We start from the raw sequence: 23,893 nt of genomic DNA, 5'->3' as shown, positions 1-23,893 counted from the left end.
GCCCAAATGACTTCACAAGGATTTTATTGTGGGTTAAAACGAGGTAAGCATTTAATTCTGCCTTAGGCATGTAGCCAGCTGGATAACCTTGAGCCAGTCACACTCTCTCAGCCCCAAGAAGGAGGCAAGGACAAACTATTTCTGAAATCTTGCCAAGAAAACTGCAGGAACTTATTCAGGCAGTCACCAGCAGTCAAAAACTCAAAGGCACACACACATGTGCGAGCTTGCTATTAGTTCTCAAAGGAAAAAAAAAACTTGTCCTGCTGGATCTTTTAGTGGCCTTGTTAAATTGACCATGGTATCTTTCTTGACAGATATTCAGGGAAAGGAGTTGCATATATAGTTTGATGATGGCTATCTTCCTGAAAGGTTGACTTCACAGAATAGTTCTGGAAATATCTGCTCAATTCACACCTATAGGTCTATGGAGTTCCACCAGATTCTATTTTTCCCATGATATTTAATATATACAGGAAACCACTGGACAAGACTATCTAGAATTTTGGAATTTGGTGTCACCAATATGGTGATGGATGGCTATGCCACTCTTTTAAATAAATATGCAGATAATATTCTATTTTTTTCTGACTCAAGGGACACTGTTGTTAGTTAACATAATAGAGTAGATATGCCAATAAAAAAGAATATTTGTAGCTCAGGGTTGAAATGAGGGGGTCCTTGGTGCTCTGTGAGCTTGCTTGTTTTCTTGCAGATGTTTCATTACCCAAACTAGGTAACATCATCAGCACTAGCACTGATGATGTTACCTAGTTTAGGTAATGAAACGTCTGCAAGAAAACAAGCAAGCTCACAGAGCACCAAGGACCCCTCAGAGTAAATATGGGCTAGCAATTCAAACTTCAACATTCAAGAATTGGAGTTCACTCTGTATTGCGTATAGTAACACTCTCTTTGAAAACATAGATATGTAGCTTCAGAGTTCTTTTGGACCTAGACCTGATCCCAGAGATTACCTCCGGTAATCAATAGTAGATAGGACAGGTGCATCAACTATGTCCAGTCTTCAAAAATGCAGGTTTTTGCCATGATGACACGTGATCAATTATCTTCATGTCTGGATGATCCCAGTGTGAATTACTCAAGATTGCCTTTGAAGCTGACTTGCTAAAAGGAATTGCACAAAGCAGCATGTGATTCCTTTAAATAAACTAAACTTATTGAAACAGCGGCACTGGTTTCAAGTTTGTTTTGGTAAAACTTAAAGTGCCAGTATTGAGGTTTAAAACCTGAGGGGTTTTAGGACCAGAATGCCTGAACAACTATCTTTGTCCATAAAAACTCTTTCTTTTGAGAGCAACCTGAAGAATATGTTTGATTGCTTTAACAACAACCCTCAAGATCTGTCTAGATCAGGGGTAGGCTCTTTTATGACTCGTGGACTTCAACTCCCAGAATTCCTCAGCCAGCCATGCTGAGGGGAAGGGAGAGGTTTCCAAGCTGAGCTATGCTGGCTCAGGAATTCTGGGAGTTGAAGTCCACGAGTCATAAAAGAGCCAAGGTTACCTACCCCTGGTCTAGATGGTATGATTAAAAGAGCATTTTGATTATCTGCATTGGAGACCTGCCTTATTTCCTTACAAGCAGCTTTACAGAAATTAATTAAGAATCTAGGAGACTTTCTACTACAGTATAATTTGTTGCTGGTTTTATCAAACTGTTGTTTTAAAAATATTTAAATGCTGGAGTATTTTTCCCTATTTGTCCTTTAATAATTTCTGGTTTTTTGTGAATATTGTGAGCCACCTAAAACTCTACAGAGGATAGGCAGGGTGTAAACGTTTCAAATTCAGTAAACAAATAAATCAGCAATGGGAGAAAACTGCATCATGTGGATAGGATTCTGAGCCCTGCCTCTCTTTTACACCACTTTGGAGAGAAGAATTGAAATTTTCCAATGTTTTGAAAGCCTTGAACTTATGATTTTCTGGGTAAAGTGTAATCACCCTCAAAGGTGATGGCCGATGTAAGATAAAAAAGATTAGAGTACATGTTGGGAGATGGGAAAGTGGTGCAGTTGGCACTCGGAAGCTTGTTCTCACACATTGTTTCATTGTGAAAACATCATAACGTCATAGGAAGGGTGGGGGGATTACAAAGGGAGTTCCCAGACTAAAGTGTCCTTGGTTTCAACCAAATAATGAAAATCTTGTAATTTTATGTTAACCCAAACTGCATGTTTATACGTGAGGTTTAAATTGCCCTGGAGACTCTCAGTCATTTGCATTTATAATGCAAATGAGCACCCTGCTCCATAGAGATTTCACCAATTGCAACTCCTGTTTTAAGCCATGTGTATGAAATGGCCCTAAATTATACTGATTGTAAGTGTTTGTGTGTATGTATGATTATCTATCTATCTATCTATCTATCTATCTATCTATCTATCTATCTATCTATCTATCTATCTATCTATCTATCTATCTATCTATCCTTCGGAACACAGAAGACACTTTCCTTTTCTTGAGATACTTTTGGATAAAAATGTTTCCTTCAATAGTATCATACGATGTGGGACTAAGAGTCTTAATAAACAAAAGGACAAGAACATCATACAGGAAAGTTCATCAAACATTAAAATAAAGTTCAAGAGTGCTGGATAATTCTGCAGAATCTCAGAATCCACCACCCTTAGTGGGTTTGGAGACTTCCTGCTACTCTAGATCAGTCCTAGTCGCTTCCATTTGCAAGGGTTGCATCAGTTTGAAATTGACATTTCATCTCAATGTCTGCATGAAACTATGGAGTTTCTGTCAGCCCTTGCAAGCTGATCTGCTTCAAAAGTTAAATTAGTACATCTTCTACTCCAGAAGAAACCCTGCAAAGATACTTTTGCAGTCTTTCCTCTGGAGCTGTGGAATCAGTAGCTGTTCACTAGCGGAAAATTCTGATTTCTGGCTCTTGGGAATTTCACCTCCTTCATTTGGAAGTCAAGGTGCCATGATAAATTGTTGTCTCTCTTGCCACTATCCTTAACCACAACATACAGCAAGGTAATTTGGGGGCGAGAGGGGGGTAAAGTGTTGGCTGGAATGCTGATTTTTGTGCTCTATCATTGACTCCCTAAAGGTGAGGAAAGGAACATAGGTCAACTAGGCTGTATACTGTAGAAGTGCCAAGAATCTGTGAAGCATTATCAGGTAACCTGAAGTCCAAAGGACAGAAATGACTTCATGTCTTTCTTTCACTTCCCTGAACCCCATGCAGTGGAAGGTCGTATGAGGATGATTTATTCATCACACACTATTTTCCCCAGCATTCCTACTCCTGTGAGCCCCCTTTGTACAGAGATACATTATGGTTGGCTTCCTTCACCAATACAGTCTTTATGAGGAAAGTGATGCAAAACCTATGGAGCAGAAGCGGGCAATCTACGGACACAGCGCTTTTTTCTCTTTTTTTCCTTTTTCCTTTTTTTTTTGCAGCCCAAGGAGCTCATCCAGATTATATTGCTGAAATTCAGAGACAAATTGGGAAACTGGTTTTTGTTTTAAGAAAACTAGGAAGCAAAAGTCATGCTTTAAGCCTCTGTTAGGCTATATGCAGGTAATTGCTTTTTAAAAACTCCAATTTTCAAAGAAAAAAAAGGCAGGCCAAACATTTTAGCTGCATCACTGTCAAGGAAGGTCTATGATTAATACTATGTTCTTTGGGACTCTCTGAAGGCTGCTTGAAAAACAAAATCCTTGGCCAGGTTTTCCAACTGCTTGCATCATTATGAGGCAAATCAAAAAGGCTTTCCTGGATCTAAACATGGCTTAAATATTAAAAAAGCTTTCTAGAGCTACTGTAGAACTTGATGGATTCCAGTAAGGCCAGTTTCACTTGATGTGGAATTACAAAACTGTGGTTATGGTAGCAGTAATTCCAAAAAAGGGAAGCACCCTAACAATGAAATAAGGGAGACCAATGATCTTCTGTGGGTACTAGCAGATCAAGAGGGCTGTGGTGAGCATTTTAAGCTGGAGTAAAGGATCTTGCTCATTCACATCCCAGATCCCATCAATAATTTGAAAAAGCACACATTTGAAAGCCTTGTTTGAACTCAATCTGCGCAATCTGTACCACTCTGTGTTCATCGATCCCACCCAAGTTAATTATCTAGGGGAAAAAATTAATCTGTAATTATATGTTTTAGCTGATGAATCTTCTAATTATCTTGATTAAATCTTGCAGCCCTAATTTCATTTTGCAGAAAGAAAGCACTTAGTTGTGAAGATCAAATGACTGAGATTATTTTTTTTATGCTCAGAATCAGATCAAAGCAAATTTGTATCAGCCAGAAAAGGCCCTAAGATGTAAACTTTGGAAGCTTGCTCTACTATACTTGATCTGAATATAGAGTTTTCACAAATGACAAACTATTATATTTAATTTTGCTCAATACGTTTCCAAGAATGTTTTCTTCTTAGACAATGCAGTAACTCTGGAGAAATCAACCAACTGTTCCATAGTCTTTATACTGATGTACACATACATTGTCCTGAAACATGTATGTATTCTGATATATGCATGAATACACACATGCCCACACATATTCACTAACACACATTTCTGATCCTGCTGTATGCAATTTCAGCTTCCTACTGAGATAAAAAAAGCAGAACTTTCTAAGAGATATTCCTCAGATATGCTTTACTTGGTTCCCTGAAGCAGTGCAGAAAATTCTTCATATTCTCCTTTAAACTGTCCATGTAACAAGATGCTACTTCACCATAAGAACTGATGAATTGCATTGAAATGATTTGTTTTTTTTCTTTGAATAAGAACACTTTCAAAAACACATTTAAAAACCCATATTTGATAAAGCAGACTATACAGTTAAACCAAGCCAGTTGAATAAATCAATTTAGTTTCCATGATCCTAGGGCATCTTTTGTAAATAATAATTATATGTTCTTTTGATTTACTTATAGAGCAAAAGCAGTTGAGAACAGCATTTCTCGAAGTCACAGTACTGTGGGGAATAAAAAAAAACCTGTGCTGACCAAAACACTTTTCAACCCAACTATTTAAAATAATCCCTCTCTTCCATGTGCTTTACAAAATTACTCCTGGTAGAACTAGGGCCACTCATCAGGTTGGACTGTTAGCAATAATTGTGCCCTTTTTTGAATGCTGGAAAGCCATCAAACTTTACTAAAAAATCTAATCTGAATCCATGTTCTCTAGGTTCAGTGGGAACATGTTCTGGATCTATATAAAATCCAATCTATTTACTTTGAAAGCATGAACAACTCATTTTTCCTAATTACTGCGGCAGAAAGAGCCTGCCTTTATTATTTTTACAAATAACTCAAGACAATGAAGTATCCAACATACACCCCTCATCCTTCCCAAAACACCACCATGTGAGGTGGGTTGGGCTGAGAGAGAATGATCTGCTCAAAGTCACCCAGCCAGCTTTCATGACTAATGCAGAACTTGAACTCATGGTCTCCCACTTTCTAACCTGATGCCTTAACCACTAGACCACACTGGCTATCCATCCTCAAACACGGTCAGTTTGCCATTTCAGAAGGCCCTGGAAGGAAGGACTACCTGGACCTTTTCAGTTGAGTTTCAGATTGGCACAAAGTATTATACTGTGACGGCACTGATCATATGTGTAGATAATTTCTAGCAGGATTGGAATAGGGTGCTGCCTCCATCCTGGCTCTTCTTGATTCTTAGCAGCTCTTGCTACCTTCTGAACTAGGGGTTAGGAGTAGGAGGTAAAGTGTTGCATTGGCTCCCCCTCCTTTCTCTGAACCAGGGTTGGTAGAGTGAGAAAGATAGACCTCTACTTTATGGGGATCCGCAGAGCTCTACACTCTCTCTATTCACATTTAATATCCATGTGAAGCTACTGGGCAATTCCACCAACTGGAATTAAGTATCATCAATATTTATTTATTTATTTAATTTATATGCTACTCCACTCACCAATTAGGGACTCTGGGAGGCTTACAAAATGCAAATGGTGCTCATATATCTCTACCTCTGAACAATCAAGTATTGCCATCAAGATTCTGGGGGTCTGAATGGGGAAGAACAGGCTTTGATTCCTCTCTGTGAGGATTTATTTATTACATTTATCTGCTGCTCATCTCATTTTGAAGCAACTATGAGGCCTAAATTAATTTGAGAACTGATATAATGGACCAAATTAATACATTCTCAACTGATATTGATGGGCTGAATGAACACAGTACATCATATGTCTTCAAGTGACATATTTTAAAAGCAATAATATAGACCTATTGGAATGTTAGTATCTTGTGGCCTTAGGCAAATGTAATGCCAAAAGTTATGGCCTCAGACAAATAGGAAAGAAAAGGAAGTAGCTATGTATGTGAATAAAATTAAAGAGAATCTAGAAAAAGAAATCCAAGGTGATGAGGGAGATTTGTAATGCTATATTTTCCAATTGGATTTTGGGAAATAACAACTGATTCAATTTATGGCCCAAATGACAACAAAATAAATTTCCAAGTAAGATTGTTTCAATCACTTCTTGAAACTGTGGAAGGAGATATTCTACTTCTTGAAGACATGATTTCCTTTAAACATAGACAAATCCATTTTATCTAGAAGAAACTTTGTCATAAAACCTTTGAATTATCTTAAGATTACATGTCACTACTATTTCTTTTCAGTGGGGAGATGCAAATATATACTTACAGTACTACTCTTCAGTTCATAAAACCTATTGAGAATACATACTAGATTTATAATTAATTGCTAACCAATCTCATAAATGTAGAAATTGTATCTAATTGGTAGATCATAACCCATAATTTTAAGCTTACAGAGAAATTTGCAGCCTGAAGAAGTGGAAACTTAACTAAATGTTTTTATTATTATAAGAAGCATCATACTGAAATGCCAACAAGTATGAAAGAACTTCCAAATCAATTAATTAAGTTTTTGCATGTAAATTATGGGACTCCAGGAAAAGCTTTTATGAGAGGAGTCTTTATCTTTCTGGCATCAAAAATAGCTATGAAAAAAAACCAAGAGAATATACTGGTGAATGAACTGAAGCAATTTGAAAATTATACTGCTATTGATATTTATGCATTGTTTGAATTTTAACAATGACTCAAAGTTTTCAGAATGATGTAATTATATTCAGCTAAGCTTAAGCATCTTGAAAATAATATTTTCTTGTTTTATTAATCATTTTATAATTTGTTCTAGAATCTTCTCCGATATTGATTTCAGTTTGATTGTCATTCCCTGGTTTCTCCTCTTTGAAAGAGAAATTACACTTTCTCTCCTCCAAGTAACGGGTGCATTACCTGTTCTCTAGGATTTCTCAAAGATCATACACATAGGTTTTGCCAGTTTACCAGCAATTAAATTTCCTTTAATTTTGAACCTATCCAAACACAACTTTTTTTATACTTAACATCCTTTGCTAATCTCAGCTCATTCTGAGCTTTAGTCTAAGATTACAATTCTATACTTTTTCTTACCTTAATTAAGGAATTCCCATCTTTTCTAAGCTTTTCTCCCCTATTAGCTTCTTTGCTATGTGACTTACTTTTACTGTTTACTAAAATTTGCTTTTCTGAAGGGCCAAGACACACAGTCAATTATATTCACATGTAGTCAATTAAAATCAACAATTCCAACATGCATTATCATTTTCCCTCAATGTTCCTGCTATTTCTATTTCCTTGATGAAGACTTCCTATTAATACCAAGTTAACAACAGCTGATCCTATTATGGCTTCTTTTACTTCCTGACAGAGAAAATTGCCAGCAGGATAGGTCATGTTGGTATAATGATATGATTCAAGTTGTGTATTACTTTATACTATTTTTTAGGTTTTATATACTACCAACTATTATGATAATGCTCCATCACAACCAATTCATTTTCTTCAGAACTGAGCAACTGCAATATTCTATAACAGATTGCTAGTTATAGATGATAAATAGGAGGAAAATTTCAAATCTGGATGCCAACACTCCCTACTAAAATTCTAATTCAATTTTTACCAGTGATATTAAGAACTGGGCAGGAGGGGCTTCTGCCCTAATAATTTAACAGCTTCTTGGTATGGCTTTAAGAGGCCATCAATGGGACAACTAATTTTGGCTCTCCGGTACCCCTCCTTCTCTTCCTTCCAGCTGTGACTTTGTTGCTGGGATTCTGTCTGACAAGAATTTGGCTCTTCACTTTTATCTTGCAGAGTATCTCTTCAAGAAGGAGGAAATGTTATAAGGAGCTTTTCTTCCCTCCACCTCCATCCTCAGATTTCTCTGGGGAAAAAAAAAAGCTTTTTTTCTCTTTACCACTCTTGGCCAGCCAGGAAAATGTTTTAACGGTAGCAATAACTGCAGCTCTTATTTCTCCACTCTATTCCAGTCCAGTTCACACCCTTTCCAAACACTCAAATGCTTATGGTCAGATAGTAACCAGGAAGTTGTTGCTGCTTCTGAAAGCTTTGAAAAACAGGCAGAGGAAAGCAAGAAATGCAATGCCAGATGTCCCACAGGTGCTGTTCAAAAGGCAATTGGACTTTCTTGGTTTTTTCCCTTGAAAATGTTTTGCTTCTCATCTAAGAAGTGAACTGAAGAAACCTCTTGGATGTGAAGCGAAATGTTTTCAAGGAAAAAAACCAAGAAAGTCCAGTTGCCTTTTGAACAGCATGCGACAACCATGACCTAGATCAGGGGTAGTCAACCTTGGCTCTTTTATGACTTGTGGACTTCAACTCCCAGAATTCCTGAGCCAGCTAAGCTGGCTCAGGAATTCTGGGAATTAAAGTCCACAAGTCATAAAAGAGCCAAGGTTGACTACCCCTGACCTAGATAATTGAGAATCTCCAAAGGCAATGCCAGATGAACAGACAGCAGACCCATTCCTCAGATTTACATGCCCAAGCAAACAATCCGTAGTGAGGAATACAGCACCACAAAAGCAATGAATAATCCCAATAAATGAATAGCTTTTATTTATCAGAGCCACAAGGCAAAGGGAGTTTTCACAGCTATTGTTATCTGATCAGATAAACACAAGCTCTTGTTAGTGATATAAAGCCCATCCACTCTACTATTATTTTGCCTAGAAAGGCTCTAGAAACTCAAGGAAATTACATCTCCCAGGATGCAGGGAAGAGCCCTAAGAGGAGCTATTTCAACAGCTTTCCTCTAGATCTGATGGCTCTGTTGATTGGGAATTATGGGACTGTAGTATAATAGTGTACTGGGGATCTCCTCCAGATTAGAGAAGACTAAGATGTTGTATTATCCTGTTTCAGCAAGGACAAGGGCCTGTCAGTTAATCAATAACTTGTTCTTGCTGCCTTTTAAAAATTTGTGGTGCTTGATAACTGATTCTAAAAGGCATGGAGTAACATTTTTCTATAAATTGATAAGTTAGTACCTGAAGGAAGCTTGGCACAGGGATTTTTTTAGGTGATTCATGTCTCCCATATGGGCTTAAATTAACAAAAAAGGAACCCAAATCTATTCGAAGGTTAGCAAAATAATTTCAGGTACTATTTTAAAAAGTTCTCTGTTCTTTCTGAATGCATTGGACATTTTTTTGTCATAATAGAATACAGTATGATTGCAGTGAAAATGAAATATACTTTCAGATAAATTCAGAATTACATGATACACAGAAAGAAGGAAAATGGAGAAGAAAAATATAACAAAGATGGAACATTTTCTTTGATTTTGGAGTTTCGGAAAAGGTATTATTCACAAGGAATTCCCACTATTTTCAGAAATACATGCTCTTCTGATGTGAAATAATAAACTGAAAATATAGTTAATAAGACTAAGCAAAGCATTCTTATAAGAGAGCTTCACAATAGGCATTTGTTGCAAGAATTACGTAAGATAAAATAGAAGCATATCATATAAGCATGGCATTGGTCATGCTTATAAAGGAAAAAGAGATATGAGAATCAACTCTAGGATCATTCTGCAGATCTACTAGCCCACTGGGATTTAGAGGCCATTAGAAGAAGTAGAAGCCATAAAGTTCAAATTGATGCCACAAACCTTTTATGGGAATATGTCTCATTGGTAAACTGTCACTCTCTCTTGGAGGATAACTATAAGAGGGACACATATTAACACTGTGTATAACTGTGTGAAAATATAGAATTGTGACTTCATGAGAAAGAGACAGAGAGAAAAGCCAGTCTCTTTTCTTTTGCAGATTTCCCTCTTTCTTCCTACTGTTCTTCACTATTCAGTATCCTCCAGTGGTTGAGTAGGGAAAAAAATATGGCAGCCATATAAATTGCCCTGCCCTGCTTTTTGGACTTCATTCTGCCTTAGTAGTGTTGTCCTTGTAGTTTTAATGTGGGGCATTGGTGGATTCCCCAGGCTTTGATTTCACTCCTACTAAATGTCATTTACTGGCAGGAAAAAACAACAATCAATTGTTTTCCTTAACGTATAATGGGCAGGCTTGGACAGGTGCCTGGGATGGAGGGTTTAGACACCTTTCCAGTTGCCAGAGTGACAAGTGACACATAGAGTCAGGTGGTTTCTGAACATGTTTAACAACTTTTCAAAGAGCATTAAGCATGTGTGCAAAAGTAGACTGAGTCACAGTCATGGAGGAGGCATGTGGGGTGAAGCAAGAGGAAGGTCCACAGCGACCAGAGGGGAAGAAAGTGCACCCATCTTCAGGAGATGCTGTAGGCTCCATGTAGTAGTAGTAGTAGTAGTAGTAGTAGTAGTAGTAGTAGTAGTAATAATAATAATAATAATAATAATAATAATAATAATAATAATAATAATAATAATAATAATAGCAAGGGACCTTGGAGGTCATTTAGTCCAAACCCCTGCTCAGGCAGGAAACCATTTCAGACAAATGATTGTCCAGTCTCTTCTTAAAAACGTCCAGTGTTGGAGCATTCACAACTTCTGGAGGCAGGTTGTTCCACTGATTAATTGTTCTGACTGTCAGGAAATTTCTCCTTAGTTCTAGGTTGCTTCTCTCCTTGATTAGTTTCCATCCATTGCTTCTTGTCCTGCCTTCAGGTGCTTCAGAGAATAGCTTGACTCCCTCTTCTTTGTGGCAGCCCCTGAGATATTGGAACACTGCTATCATGTCCCCCCTCGTCCTTCTCTCCATTAAACTACTAGACATACCCAATTCCAGCAACCATTCCTTATATGTTTTAGCCTCCAGTCCCTAATCATCTTTGTTGCTCTTCTCTGTACTCTTTCTAGAGTCTCAACATCCTTTTTACATCATGTTCTATATTATGTCCATTATTAAATAGTGTAACTCATGTAAAAATGGTAAGAATTATCAGTTTATTCCAGAGACCTAAACTGAAAAATCTTTCTATGTTGCAGTATCTCTAGCTGAAAGAGTCAGTGAATTTCTCCAAGTATTTCATTTCCCCATTCTCCAACACATTTTTGTGGTGTGTGCACTGCTGTTTGCTAAGTGGATTAGGACTCAGAACATAGTATTTACTTTTATCTGAGCTGCATCAAGAATAGCTGGCCCCCTACCTGAAAGGAATGTCCCAATTAAATTACAAATGACATGTCCTAAATGTAAGACTGAATACTGTATTGCTTGAAACAAAGCATTCAACCCTTATTTTTTTTCAAAGTGGTATATGAGGACACCTAGTGGACAATTTTACAGAAAACTTTTTAAAAACTCTTGTCATCAATTTTGTGTAAAATCATTAAGATAAAATGGGATGTGCCTTTCTATGACCAAAAGACCAAGTTTTACTGCTTCACTAAAAATAGGAATAACTCAGCCAAATTATGCCATCTGTTTGGGAAAAGAACAGTAAATTTGCATGGTGCTTTATTCAATGTTTACTTTATAGCTTTAAAACTCTCCTTCCTCAGTAGGCATTTGCATATTTTTTGTACCCGGACCTTAAGAAAACAACCATAGGAGAAAAACTTCAATAGGAATCTTCTGAGGAAGATACACTGATGTGAACTGCAGAAATGAGAAACAATGTCTAGGGACATATTCCCATCTCCACATATAGGGATTAAACGCAGGGTGTCAAACTCGCACCACGTGACGTGTCGCAACGTATCACATTTTTTCCCCATTGCCGGCATTGGGGTGGGTGTGGTTTCACCATGACGCATCCGGCCCGCGGGTCAGCAGTTTGACACCCCTGGATTAAAGCATTCAGGTCCTTTCAGTAATACTGTAGTTGGCTTCATATGAATCAGCATACAGTAAGTCTCAAACCTAAATGGCCTTTAAGCATTCAGTTTGTACCTAGACATTAAGGTATGATACTCTTTTGTGATACTTCTTCCTTTCAAGGAATGCTACAGTACATGTATAAAGACAATTGGTTGTAATGTGTGCACTGTAAAATACTGTCCCTTATGACAGGGGTTCCCAACCTCTGAGCTGCAGCCACTACTGGGCCCTAGTCTATTCGCAATCAGGCTGCTTCAGCGGCGGGCCAGCGCGCACGCATGTGCGTACAGCACAACTCACACAAGTGGTGAGTTTGCGCTCACATGCATGCGCTCACAGTTGTACAAGTTGAGCTGCACGTGTATGCGTATGCATGCCATCCCGACACTCACGTGAGTTGAGCTATGTGCACTGGCCTGATACTCACAGGGCCCGGTTCTCCTCTCCCCACCCCCCCCCAGCCGGGCCGCCAAGCTGCAAAGGTTAGGGATTGCTGCCTTAAGTTGTAGGAAGCTAATTAATTAAGCTTCTATTTGATCAGAAAACATTTTCACATTTTAGAATTTGGGAATAAGTCCATGTAGTCAGGAGAAATTTCTGTTTAAAATATAAGTGCAAAACAAGGAAGTCTGTTGTATTCAAATGTTCTACTTCTCTGCAAGTTTATCTGAACATAAATCACTTTACACCCAGTACATTTATTTAGATACGTACGGCATGACAAAAGAGAGGTAAACCAAAATTGGAGTCATAACATCTCAGGGAAAGAAAACAGCTCCAGCAAACTGTATAGCTGTCGAAAGGGCAAATGACAACAAATACATGACCAAGTAATCATCCAGATATGGCACCTTATATATTTGTGACAGATTGTTGTCATTTATTGACCCTCCCATTTTCCACTGTATGTATTGTTAAGAGCAATGTGTACTTTTGACTCATTTTTGAAAGTTAATTATTTGGGCCCCTATCAGAAAAAACATTTTCATTTAGGCATGATTCATGAAACATAATATTGCTTTTTACATTTACATTTTGCATTTCAGTTTACATCCAACTCATCTTAAGGAAACCAAGCTGGGGAAGAATGACTATTTAGTAAAATAGTCCCCCTTTTATATTTTGTTTCCAACAGCAGCTATTGTAGTCTAATATTGAGGAGGTAAGGACATTTGTTTCAATAAATCATTTATAGCTGCCAGAGGAGCTAAAACAATCTATCATAAAACATTGGCATACAGGTAGTCCTTGACTTATCACAACTGAGTCTAAAACTTGTTGTTAAGTGAGACATTTGTTAAGTTTTACTCATTTTACAACTTTTCTTGCCACAGTTGTTAAGTGAATCACTGCAGTTGATAAGTTAGTAACCTGGTTGCTTGTCAGGTCGCAAAAGGGGATCACGTGACCCTGGGACAAAACGAAGTCATAAATATGAACTAGCTACCAAGCATCTGATTTTTTTTTTCAGATGATCATGGGGATGTTGCAAAGGCTGTAACTATGATAAGTCGTCCTAAGTCACATTTTTCAAACTACCTGTACTAACTGCAAGCACATATTCATCTGAGAGCGACTTTCACTCAATTCAGTAGGATTTACATCTGAATAGACCTATGTCAGTGGTGGCGAACCTATGGCACGGGTGCCCGAGGTGGCACTCAACCCAGTCCTAGGCCTTCAGCTGGGTTTTATAAAACCTTTTCGCTTTAGGCCTCTGCCGCCGGGTGCAAAAAAAAAAAAAAGGTCCAATCAGTCAATTTCAACTTCTCATGGGAAAAAAAAGATCTTGCAAAGTTGGAATCGATTGATTGAACTTTTTAGTCCCATCCAGTCTGCCGTTACCATCGCAGCCACGCCCACCCAATGGGCCACACCCCCCAAATTGGCCATACCCAGTCAATGGGCCACACCCACCTGGCACCCGACCATGCATAAATGGGTTTTGGGTTGCAGTTTGGGCACTCGGTCTCTAAAAGGTTCGCCATCACTGACCTACGTGTTTGCTAGAATTGGTTCGTTGATAGACACTCATTAAAATCCCATCAAGAACGGTTTTCAACCAACCCCAGGCTATAACTAAGTACAGTGGCACCGAGCTAGGCGTGACACGCGGTGAGAGCCCCGCCCACTTCTGGACTACCCGTGTGGCGTTCTACAACAAAACAGCCTTAGACGCTTCTCCAAAATGGCCCACGTTTAAGATGGGACGCCGGCATGGGCATGCGCACGCCACAGCTCCGCCCAATTACATTGCGCATGCTCGGCTCGCTCCAAGAGAGCCACTCCCAGCATGGCGGCCGTTCAATACCGGAGGGGGCGGAGAATGAGGCGGACGTGGACGAGTTGACAGGAGTGCGGAGGAGGTGCCGGCTTTGTCTGTCAGCTTCCCGGGGTTCGGTCGGGTTTCAGGATGATTCCCACTGAGGAGGCGTCCTCCCGGAGGAGAGAAATAGAAGAGAAGCTCAAGCAGGTGGGCGGGTGGTACGTCTTCTCTCCCGGCTCTTCGGAGACCTTCCCCGGTATCAGACCCAACCTCTTCACTTCCCTCCCCGGGCTTGGCCTTCCCCCCCTTCTCCCCCCCCCCGGTCTGGGCCCTCCGAGGCACTTCGAAGGAGGTCTGGGAAACCCTCTGTCTCTCGTGGCGGGATTGGCACGACCCTGTTCCCATCAACTCGCCGATCACTTTTTGGCTCGGGACGTGGGGAAGGAGGCGGCTATGGGGTTGGTTTGTGTCTGTGTATTGTGTAAACTCCGAAAATTGACTTAACACATCTTGGTCCAATTAATGGTGAATTAAACATTGGCTCAAGAACGATGCTGTTTATCTCTACCAGTTAAACCAGGGGTAGTCAACCTTGGCTCTTTTATGACTCGTGGACTTCAACTCCCAGAATTCCTGAGCCAGCTGTGCTGGCTCAGGAATTCTGGGAGTTGAAGTCCACGAGTCATAAAAGAGCCAAGGTTGCCTACCCCTGAGTTAAACAAAGAACTGGGCTTCCAAGTAGTGGTGAGCCTCTATTTAAAGATAAGGCATCCCTGCAGAATAACTTAAGCGTGCACTGAAATAGGGCAAGTGACTCTTATGACTGGATAATTTAAAGGTGGATGGTTTTTGTTTTTGCAATCTGCAGGTAAAATATAGTTGGAGAGGGACTAGTTTGGTCCAGTGGTTAAGGCACCAGGCTAGAAAACAGGAAACTGAGTTCAAGTCCTGCCTTAGCCATTAAAGCCAGCTGAGTGATTTTGGACCAGTCTATCTCTCTCAGCCCCAAGAAGGAGGCAAGGGCAAACCATTTCTGAAATCTTGTCTTGTCAAGAAAACTGCAGGTACTTATTCAGGCAGTCACCAGGAGTCAAAAACCCGGAGGCACAACCCACCTCACAGGGTTATTGTTATGGAGAAAATAGGAGGCAGAATTTGTAAAATAATAAAGGTGGAATACAAATAAATAAAAGAGCATAATTTTAAAGGAATCAGGGTCATAGTATGATGGAAGGGTTTTCAAGACATTTCAATACTACTGGGACACTGTTAGCAGCATTATATTGCTACACAATGTAAGAAAATGTTGCTCTGGGACAATGTTTTGACAACAACAGCATCTTTGGTCTTGACTGTCCCACAAAATTCTTTGTTGCTCTCTGAGTGATGGAATATTTTTATGAGACCATGGCAGAAGTCATTTAGGGTAAAGTACAGTTGAAATACAGTTCAATTGTATTTTTTCACATAACATCAAAGAAGTAGTTGATGTTTTTGAATCTGAATTTACTAGTTTGACAGTGAATGAAATTTGATCTGAATAAGATAGAAGTACTGTTTGTTAACAGAATCTGTGACTTAGGATTGTGAATCAATACGTCTTGGAAGTAATTGCATTCTACTTATTTATTTATTTATTTATTAAATTTATATACCGCCCTATCTCCCTTACGGGACTCAGGGCGGTGAACAGGCGATACTAAAAACCACAATAATAAATAAATAGTTTCTGTGCTAAAATCAAATTAAATAACAGGCCTGTTCTAAAAACACCCCTTGAAAGATCAGGTTAGCACAATACTTCCTGATAAGCTGTCCCTAGATCTTTGGATGGTGATTTTGAAGGTGATATTACTGCCAAATATACAGTATATTAAGAATGAGAACTACAGTAAACAATGTGACTACACCACATTAAGACTACTGTACCGCATTGTTGGCAGGGCTATCTTTGAAGAGAATAATTTCAGTTGATCTAAAATACCAGATTGTTAACTGGTATAACTAGTTTCCAGGTGTTTTTCAGGTTGAATTCATGTGTTGGTTTTAATTTTTAAACCTCTAAAATGATTTGGACTTGGTTATTAGGAAGATTAACCTGTTTCATTACAAACCTGCCTGATTTGCGGAAGAGCCGCTTTGGAGAGTATACTCGTTTACAGAGGTCTAATTGTTGGAGAGATGCATAGAAAAGGGTTCTTCCGTATCAATTTCTAAATACAGAATACTTTTCCTTCCAAGCAGTAATCTGTACTACCTCTCTTTACTTCTCAAAAAAAGAAGCTTGCCAACTTTTCTGGAATGTTGGGAACTTCCTTCAGGTATCAGAAACAGTTTCTTTTAATAGAGGAGTGTGCTTGCTTCTTCTATTCACCTGCACCCTCCTCCCAAAGTTAAAAAGGGAACTTGTTGGTTTATAAATGATTATTTTAAAATTATATTCATATACAGGGGTATAATTTAACAAGTAAACTCTGATGTGATATTTAAAATAAGATCATGCTAATCAACAGCCAGATTGGTGGCCAAATGGTAAGAATTTCTACTTTCCCTCTGTATTAAATATGGTTGGGAACTTACATTCATTTTATATTCTGAAATTATTTATTTCATTGATTGTATGTTTTCTTTTCCTTTTGTAACATTAGGAAGAAGAAACATTGTCTTTCATTAGAGAGAGTTTAGAAAAAAGTGATCACCTCACAAGAAATATGGTAAGCTTATATAACTTATGCCTTTTTGGTGCAACCTGAAATCATCCCAGCAAGCTTCTCTCACATTTCATTTTGACAGAGTTTCATGGTTTCAGCGTAATGCAGGCTTTGATCTTTCCCTGTTTTTGCTGTGAATATTATCTTGTCTGATGAAAGTCTCAGAACCTTGTTAATAATTCCAGAACGTTGAGTTGACCCATCAAGATCATTTGATCTCATAAAGGATGTTGAACATTTTCTAGCATGGCTACCTTATACATTTTGAATTATATTTGATAGAACTGCAAAGTAAAAGGTAGTAAGTAATGAAAATGGTTGAAGAAAATGGTCTCAGTTGCCTATAGCTTATTTTTCTAGCTTTTTTGCTTAGGTGTCAATACTTTCGTCCTTTGAAAGCCGTTTGATGAAGCTGGAGAACTCAATTATCCCTGTACATAAACAAACTGAAAATCTTCAGCGTCTTCAGGAGAATGTGGAGAAGACTCTCTTTTGTTTGGATCACATTATAAGTTACTACCATGTAGCAAAGGACACAGAGAAGATAATAAAGGAAGGGTAAGTTGATATAATATTGCTCTTCTTTCAATGTTCATTTTTCTTCCAAATAGAATAATTTCAGTGTTTTAAAAAGTGGCAGAATCAAAACAATATTTTCCAATATACAAGCACCCCTATGTGTAGATTTTTACCCAGCACATCTGTTCTTAAGAATTCTAGAAATTGAACTCCACATATTTAGAATTTGTGAATGTGAGAAAATGTTGCAGTGGAATGTGCAAGATGATACTAAGTTTGTTAGGAGCATAGTTAGGAGCAAAGTCTTACAGCCTTAGAATATTTCTTTCAGCAGCTGGCTTAATGTTTTTATGTTTTTTTGGAGAAATGCAAATATATTTCATAAAATTACCCTTTTAACCTAATTAAATGTTTATTGTTATACTTTTCATTGTTTTATTGTTTACTGTCAGATATTTTATTTATTTGTATCTGCCTTTATTATTTATATAAAGAAGACAATATATATATTAATAAGGGAATCAAGAAATTCTTTTAGAGACCAGTGAAATAGGAGACTATTTCTTGATTCAAAATTAATACAATTGTGAATACTTATATTTTTAGATTAGGGAATATTTGCATAATCTGAAGTGCCAGATTTACCAGTGGCCCTTGAAAGCTCTAAGTATTGATCATAAAGACTTTCAAAAGTTGTTCCAAATTGTAATTTTCAGTATAAAAAGATGAAGAAAATTAAACAAGTACATGAAAAATAATCATATATATTTTAATTAAATGGAGACAAAGTGACATTTAGTGTTTTTCTGGCTGCACCAATTTCTTGGGGAGAGTAAAACTCTGACATGCTACTAAAAACAATTTGTAGGTTTCACCCCTGAAAAAGTTGTGCATCTTTAATGTAGAGATAGCAATGTGGAATCCGTTGCTATGTGCCTGGTCTTCTGTTTCTTCTGACCTTAAATATTAAAAGTAAGTTTTTAAAATGGACGATAACATGCAATGAAGCAAAATTGTTGCTTGGTTGTGTTTTTAATTGTTGCTAGCTGCCCAGAGTCACCATGGTGAAGAGGGAGGCCAAATAAATAGAATAAATAAATGCTGATACTCAGCATCATTTTTATTCTCCAAGGATGCCTTTACGTAGGTTCCATAGGTACTTATAAAATCACAATAGGAGGTTATGAGCAACTGCTATATTTGGTATTGAATGTACTTGCTTAGAACAAAATACCTTTGGGATCTTGAGGATGTAAGCAATAAGCATTCTTACCTGTTTGCTTTCCAATACAGGACAGCTATGTGTCTGGCCATACTTATTGTGGCAATCATTTTGTGATATTCCCATACCGCACTCTCAGATAAACTGCCATAGGTAGCTGGGTACATGTAGTATATAAATGAACAAAGTAATTTTTAAAAAAAATGCTCCCTATCAAAAAATGTCCACTCTTCTTCCTATACCCATTTGTTGTTGTTAGTTGCGAAGTCGTGTCCGACCCATTGCGACCCCATGGACAACGTTCCTCCAGGCCTTCCTGTCCTCTCCCATCTTCTGGAGTCCATTTAAGCTCATGCCTACTCTACCAATTACCTATATCAGCGTTTCAAATGGAACTTGCCATCTGAAACTTTTGAACTAGCAATTAATGGTGAACCAAAGGTCCAGTCCTGGTTAATGACAGCAGGCTTTTCAGAGGGGGAATAAACAGAATTATTTTCTAGCTCCAAGGGAAAATGGCAAAGAGTTTCATATAGTTTTGTAGCAATCAGTTGTCTGACGATCTTTCTTCTTGAACTACTTTTTTTTTCCATTATAGTCCTACAGGAAGACTGGAAGAATATTTAGGCTGCATGGCTAAAATCCAGAAGGCTGTGGAATATTTTCAAGATAACAATCCTGATAGTCCAGAACTCAATAGAGTGGTATGTAATGTGTTTGAATATAAACATAAATGAACTGTGGCATACCACCATCTGGTTTAACTGCAGACAGTTCCATGTCTATTTTAAAAGCAGCTCACGTTTGCCCACAAGCCTTCACTACCTTCAGATAAAAGCAGGTTTGGTGTGGTGGTGTCCATGCTTCTGACTCTGGAACATGCCAGTCATTTCAGCCAATCGTTGCTTAGCCTAACACAGCCAGTCACTGAACAGTGAGAATTTTACATTGGCCAATTGCTGAATTTAATTTTCCTCAGAGAGCCTCCACTGCTTTGGGAATTAAGAATCCTCTTTTTCCTTCCTTCATAGAAAAAGAAGCAAATAATATATATTTCTCACTCACTCACTCACTCAACTGGATTGAGTGAAATGGAATTAGGTCTGCAACTGACAGGCAGCTGGATGAGAAAGAAAACATCCATGACTGTGGTGTGATTTTGTTAGAAAACAAGTTTCATTTGTATTTGAAGTGAGGGAAGAGGGAAAAACTGGTTTTCCAAAGGTTGCAAGGAACTACAGTGTTTGCATTTCAAAACAGATCACTAGTGGTTGGCCTTGATACCTTCTGATCTTTGATGGTTTATGTTGTAGTGGAGACACAGTAAAATTATTGAAGGATAAAGATGAGTTACATTTTTATTTCTTGCTATGGTTTTCTTCAATGGAAAGGCAATATTTGTGAGTCAATGTCTCTGAATGTCAAGGTCCAGATGACCGTGATAACTGCAAATCCAGTGTTTGTGTCCTTTGCAAAAGGGGTCCCTTTCCAACTTCCACATTTTCATTGAAACCTTAAGATACTGTTTTAAAATTGAACCACAAAAGCTTTTTTAAATAGGAACTATTGCTGAACTACATGCCGTGTTTCCATTCCCTTTATGAAAGCTGTTTATGCCAAGTATTCATAGTACTGTTTATTTGGAACAGCAGCACAGCAGTATCTACTTTAAAAACTACTTTTAAAAGACCTACTGATTAATCCCAAACTGCTTTTTGAAATTTGATGCTTGAGAGAGAAGTTTAGGAGCCCTGAGCAATCATCTTCAAGGTGGACATGTACATATTTGTATGCATAAATCATGCTTTCTGGATTACAACCAGAGCAGAGGGATTGGGGAGCGTATCCAGGGTTATTGTGAAAATTATTCTTGCCATTTGCTAGTTAATTGCTCTAATTTGTTCTGGGTTGGACTCTAGCTGTGCAGGTCCTATGGATATCACTGGGTTATGGTCTTGGTTAATTACTTTATCTGGGAGGAGTTATCCCTCAGAAAGTGGATACGGTTCTCGGGGCTGTTAACTGTGACCCATTGTGATGATGAGTGCAACCTTGAATCGGGGTGGTTCCACTAGTTTTGAAAGAAACAAAAGTGAGCCCCATCTGCAACAAACCATTGTTGGATCAAGTAGAATCGAACAAATGTCATTCTTTCTCCAACCTTCCCCTTTTAGGAATTGGTGTGCAGCCCAAAGGGTCCTGGAGGAAACAGAGGACCTTTTTCAATCAGACTTTATGAACCATACTGTATATCAGGGGCTCCTGCTTGTCTCTCAGTTGTTGCTGTTGTTGTTTAATTTTACTTAATTTTTTTTTGGGGGGGGTTGTTTGTTTTAAATTGAGATAACCTCACCTTGCTTATGTGGTTTGGGCCCATGTTTGTGTGATTTGGGAAACCATATAAATAACCTGTTATTTTATCAACTTCAGGCTATAGTATACAACTCTAATCTTTTTTTATCCATGTTACTTCATCCAGAAATTGCTTTTTGAGAGGGGGAAGGAATCATTGGAATCTGAATTTCGTAGCCTTATGACCCGAAATTCTAAACCAGTTTCACCAATCCTTATCCTGGATCTTATCACTTTGGATGATGACTTAAAGACTCAAGATGATGTGACCTTAGAGCATCTTTCTGAGAGTGTCCTGCAGGACATTGTCCGTATTTCTGGTTGGCTAGTGGAGTATGGAAGGAACCACGGTAAGTTGATTCAGGGATTGCCTGTAATATTCTAAGCTTCTGGCTGGGCCATTTCAGTTTGCAAGGCTTTCATCATGGACTTAAGTTTTGCCCTCCTATTTCTGTATTGAGTGATTTTATCTTGTTCTTTATTTTAAAATGGCTGTTTATGAACTTCTGTCAGAGTACTACACAAATAACTGAAATTCACATTTCCACTGAGCCAGCAATGGCCCTAAGTACTTCAGTGAGACATAAAACAAGGGCCTTTTTGCCTCTGCATCTGTTAGATTCCTGAATAATTTAGTTCTCATGCATGTTTAAACTTATGGCACAAAATATATTTCAAACTATGGTAACAAACAAATTAAGTCATAGGAAGCAAATTAAAAGCCTTGATTATTAACTGTGAAAAATTGATAGAATGAGGCATGTATTCTGCATAGAGAATATATATAGTATACGGAATGTATTATTTCCTCATTTTTCCAAAAAGTTTCATGTCAAAAATTGAAGGATGTTAGTTAGATATCAGATCTAGGGGACTACATGAATAAATGCTCTCCATCTTAACTAGACTCTAATAATAGCTTATAGTTCTTCCATGGTCAGCTCTGTAATTTCTGTGCTATTGTCTTTCTATTTACCTGTTGTCTTCCCTTTGTTCAACTTCGCAAAGCTTAGTCATTTTTTTCTCCTCTCACATCCTATGTGCAAAGTATGTCAGTTTCTATTTGCTGCTCAGTGCCATAAGGGAGCAGTCAGTTTTCATTTGGTTCAATTAGTTTGAATTAAAGTCCCAGTAAGTGTTAGAGTGGTTCCTAATGGCGTAATATGGGACAATGTATGCATAAGACTCCTGTAATTTTTGCCGAGATTTCTTTAAAATAATTACCGGTAATGTAGTTAAAATAGTTTAAAGTGTTTGTTACCCGAGCCTGACATTGTGAACTGAGAGTAACTGGCCCAAAGTCACCCAGCTGCCTTTTGTGCCTAAGGCGAGAGAATAATTCAGTCTCCTAGTTTCTAGCCTGGTGCCGTAACCCCTGCACCGAGTGGCTCTCTGAGTTGATGTCTATAAATTCCCAAATGTTCCTAACATTTTAAATATTACATAATTAATACAGTTTAGAATGTGTCAGAAGGATCTTATCAGATGATTCTTACACATGCTTGAAAGGCACATAAGCATGTCTCTGAATTATGCCCCTAGCCCAGGGGTAGGCAACCTTGGCTCTTTTATGACTCGTGGACTTCAACTCCCAGAATTCTGGGAGTTGAAGTCCACAAGTCATAAAAGAGCCAAGGTTGCCTACCTCTGCCCTAGCCCTTTGAATATGTACAATACCCATTTGTTAAAAAAAAAAAAGTGGCTTCATGAATTCAGCCACCCTATAGCTTCTCACTAATTTTAAGTAGAAATTCAAGTAGAATTCTGAGAAAAAGATTTTTTTTTTCCATCTAAGTCTGGCTGAAGTCAGGAGACTATTGCTACTTTTTAGCATCTGGCAAAGCCTATTTTCTTATTCTGGTCAAAGCAAATGGAGCTTTTATCCGTAGGTATTTAATTTTGATGCACCAATCAGAATGCTCACATTTATTGAAATTTAGAAATTGAATTGAACCTGGTTCAGATTCACAGATGAGATTTTTTTTTTTTTTCCTGAACTGAAGCTACTTTGACTTTTAACATTTCCTGGACAGGGAAAGCAATTGGCTGTCTACATAGTATGCTGTGGTTCTAAGCATGGCACCAAAGTCTACTGTTTGAACTGGCTATATATTGTGAGCCTGTTTTTCCTTTCAGTGTAAAAATATAAGTGACTTATCTGGAAGATTGCTAGGATAAATGAGATAAGAACTGCAAAAGAATCTGATTTTCAAAAAGCAGATTGTGTAGTGAACGAAGCAAGTGTTTCAGAATTTAAAGATATTTTTTCAAAAGAAAATATATTTTGAAAGAGGAACTCTAGTTTGAAGAAACCACCTTAGCTTATTCTTATTGAATGATTTTGAGTCAGTCACTCTCTCTGAGCCCAATTTATTTTACAAATTGGTTGAGGTAATTAAAAAAAAAAGAGAAAGGGAGCACTGTGTTTATTGCCTTGAGTTATTGAATGAAGAGGATCTAACAAATAAGTAAAAAATACTTAACTCTTTCTTTTTTTTCCATTCTAAATTTCCTTTCTTAAGGCTACATTTTCTTTTGTAAACACAAGGGCTGAGTGCAAACATAATTTGAAGCTTTTAGTCCCTGGTATGATACCTGTGTGTGCAGAAATGCCTGGCAATATCAATCAAATTTCCTGTCTTGCT

The 23,893-nt window shown here is 38.0% G+C and overlaps 1 protein-coding gene across 5 annotated transcripts in view; it reads left to right on the top strand.

Moving 5' to 3' along the window:
* Positions 1-14,481: 14,481 nt before the first annotated feature.
* Positions 14,482-23,893, top strand: part of EXOC7 (exocyst complex component 7) — a 42,640-nt gene continuing 33,228 nt past the window's right edge. For 3 of the 5 annotated variants that reach the window (XM_015819705.2, XM_015819704.2, XM_015819703.1), the window contains exons 1-5: positions 14,483-14,651; positions 17,093-17,158; positions 17,529-17,713; positions 19,495-19,600; positions 21,376-21,598. In XM_015819705.2, the coding sequence (XP_015675191.1) occupies positions 14,592-14,651; positions 17,093-17,158; positions 17,529-17,713; positions 19,495-19,600; positions 21,376-21,598 (640 nt within the window). In that variant the 5' untranslated portion in view covers positions 14,483-14,591. Of the gene's footprint in view, positions 14,663-17,092; positions 17,159-17,528; positions 17,714-19,494; positions 19,601-21,375; positions 21,599-23,893 lie in introns of all 5 variants that reach the window. The other 2 variants (XM_015819707.2, XM_015819706.1) reach the window with 2 other exon arrangements.

This window comes from Protobothrops mucrosquamatus, unplaced genomic scaffold (assembly GCF_001527695.2).
Source record: "Protobothrops mucrosquamatus isolate PMUCROS unplaced genomic scaffold, P.Mucros_1.0 scaffold969, whole genome shotgun sequence".
Lineage (NCBI taxonomy): Eukaryota > Metazoa > Chordata > Lepidosauria > Squamata > Viperidae > Protobothrops > Protobothrops mucrosquamatus.
The sequence above is the reverse complement of the archived record's forward strand: the minus strand, read 5'-3'. Positions and strand labels throughout refer to the sequence as shown.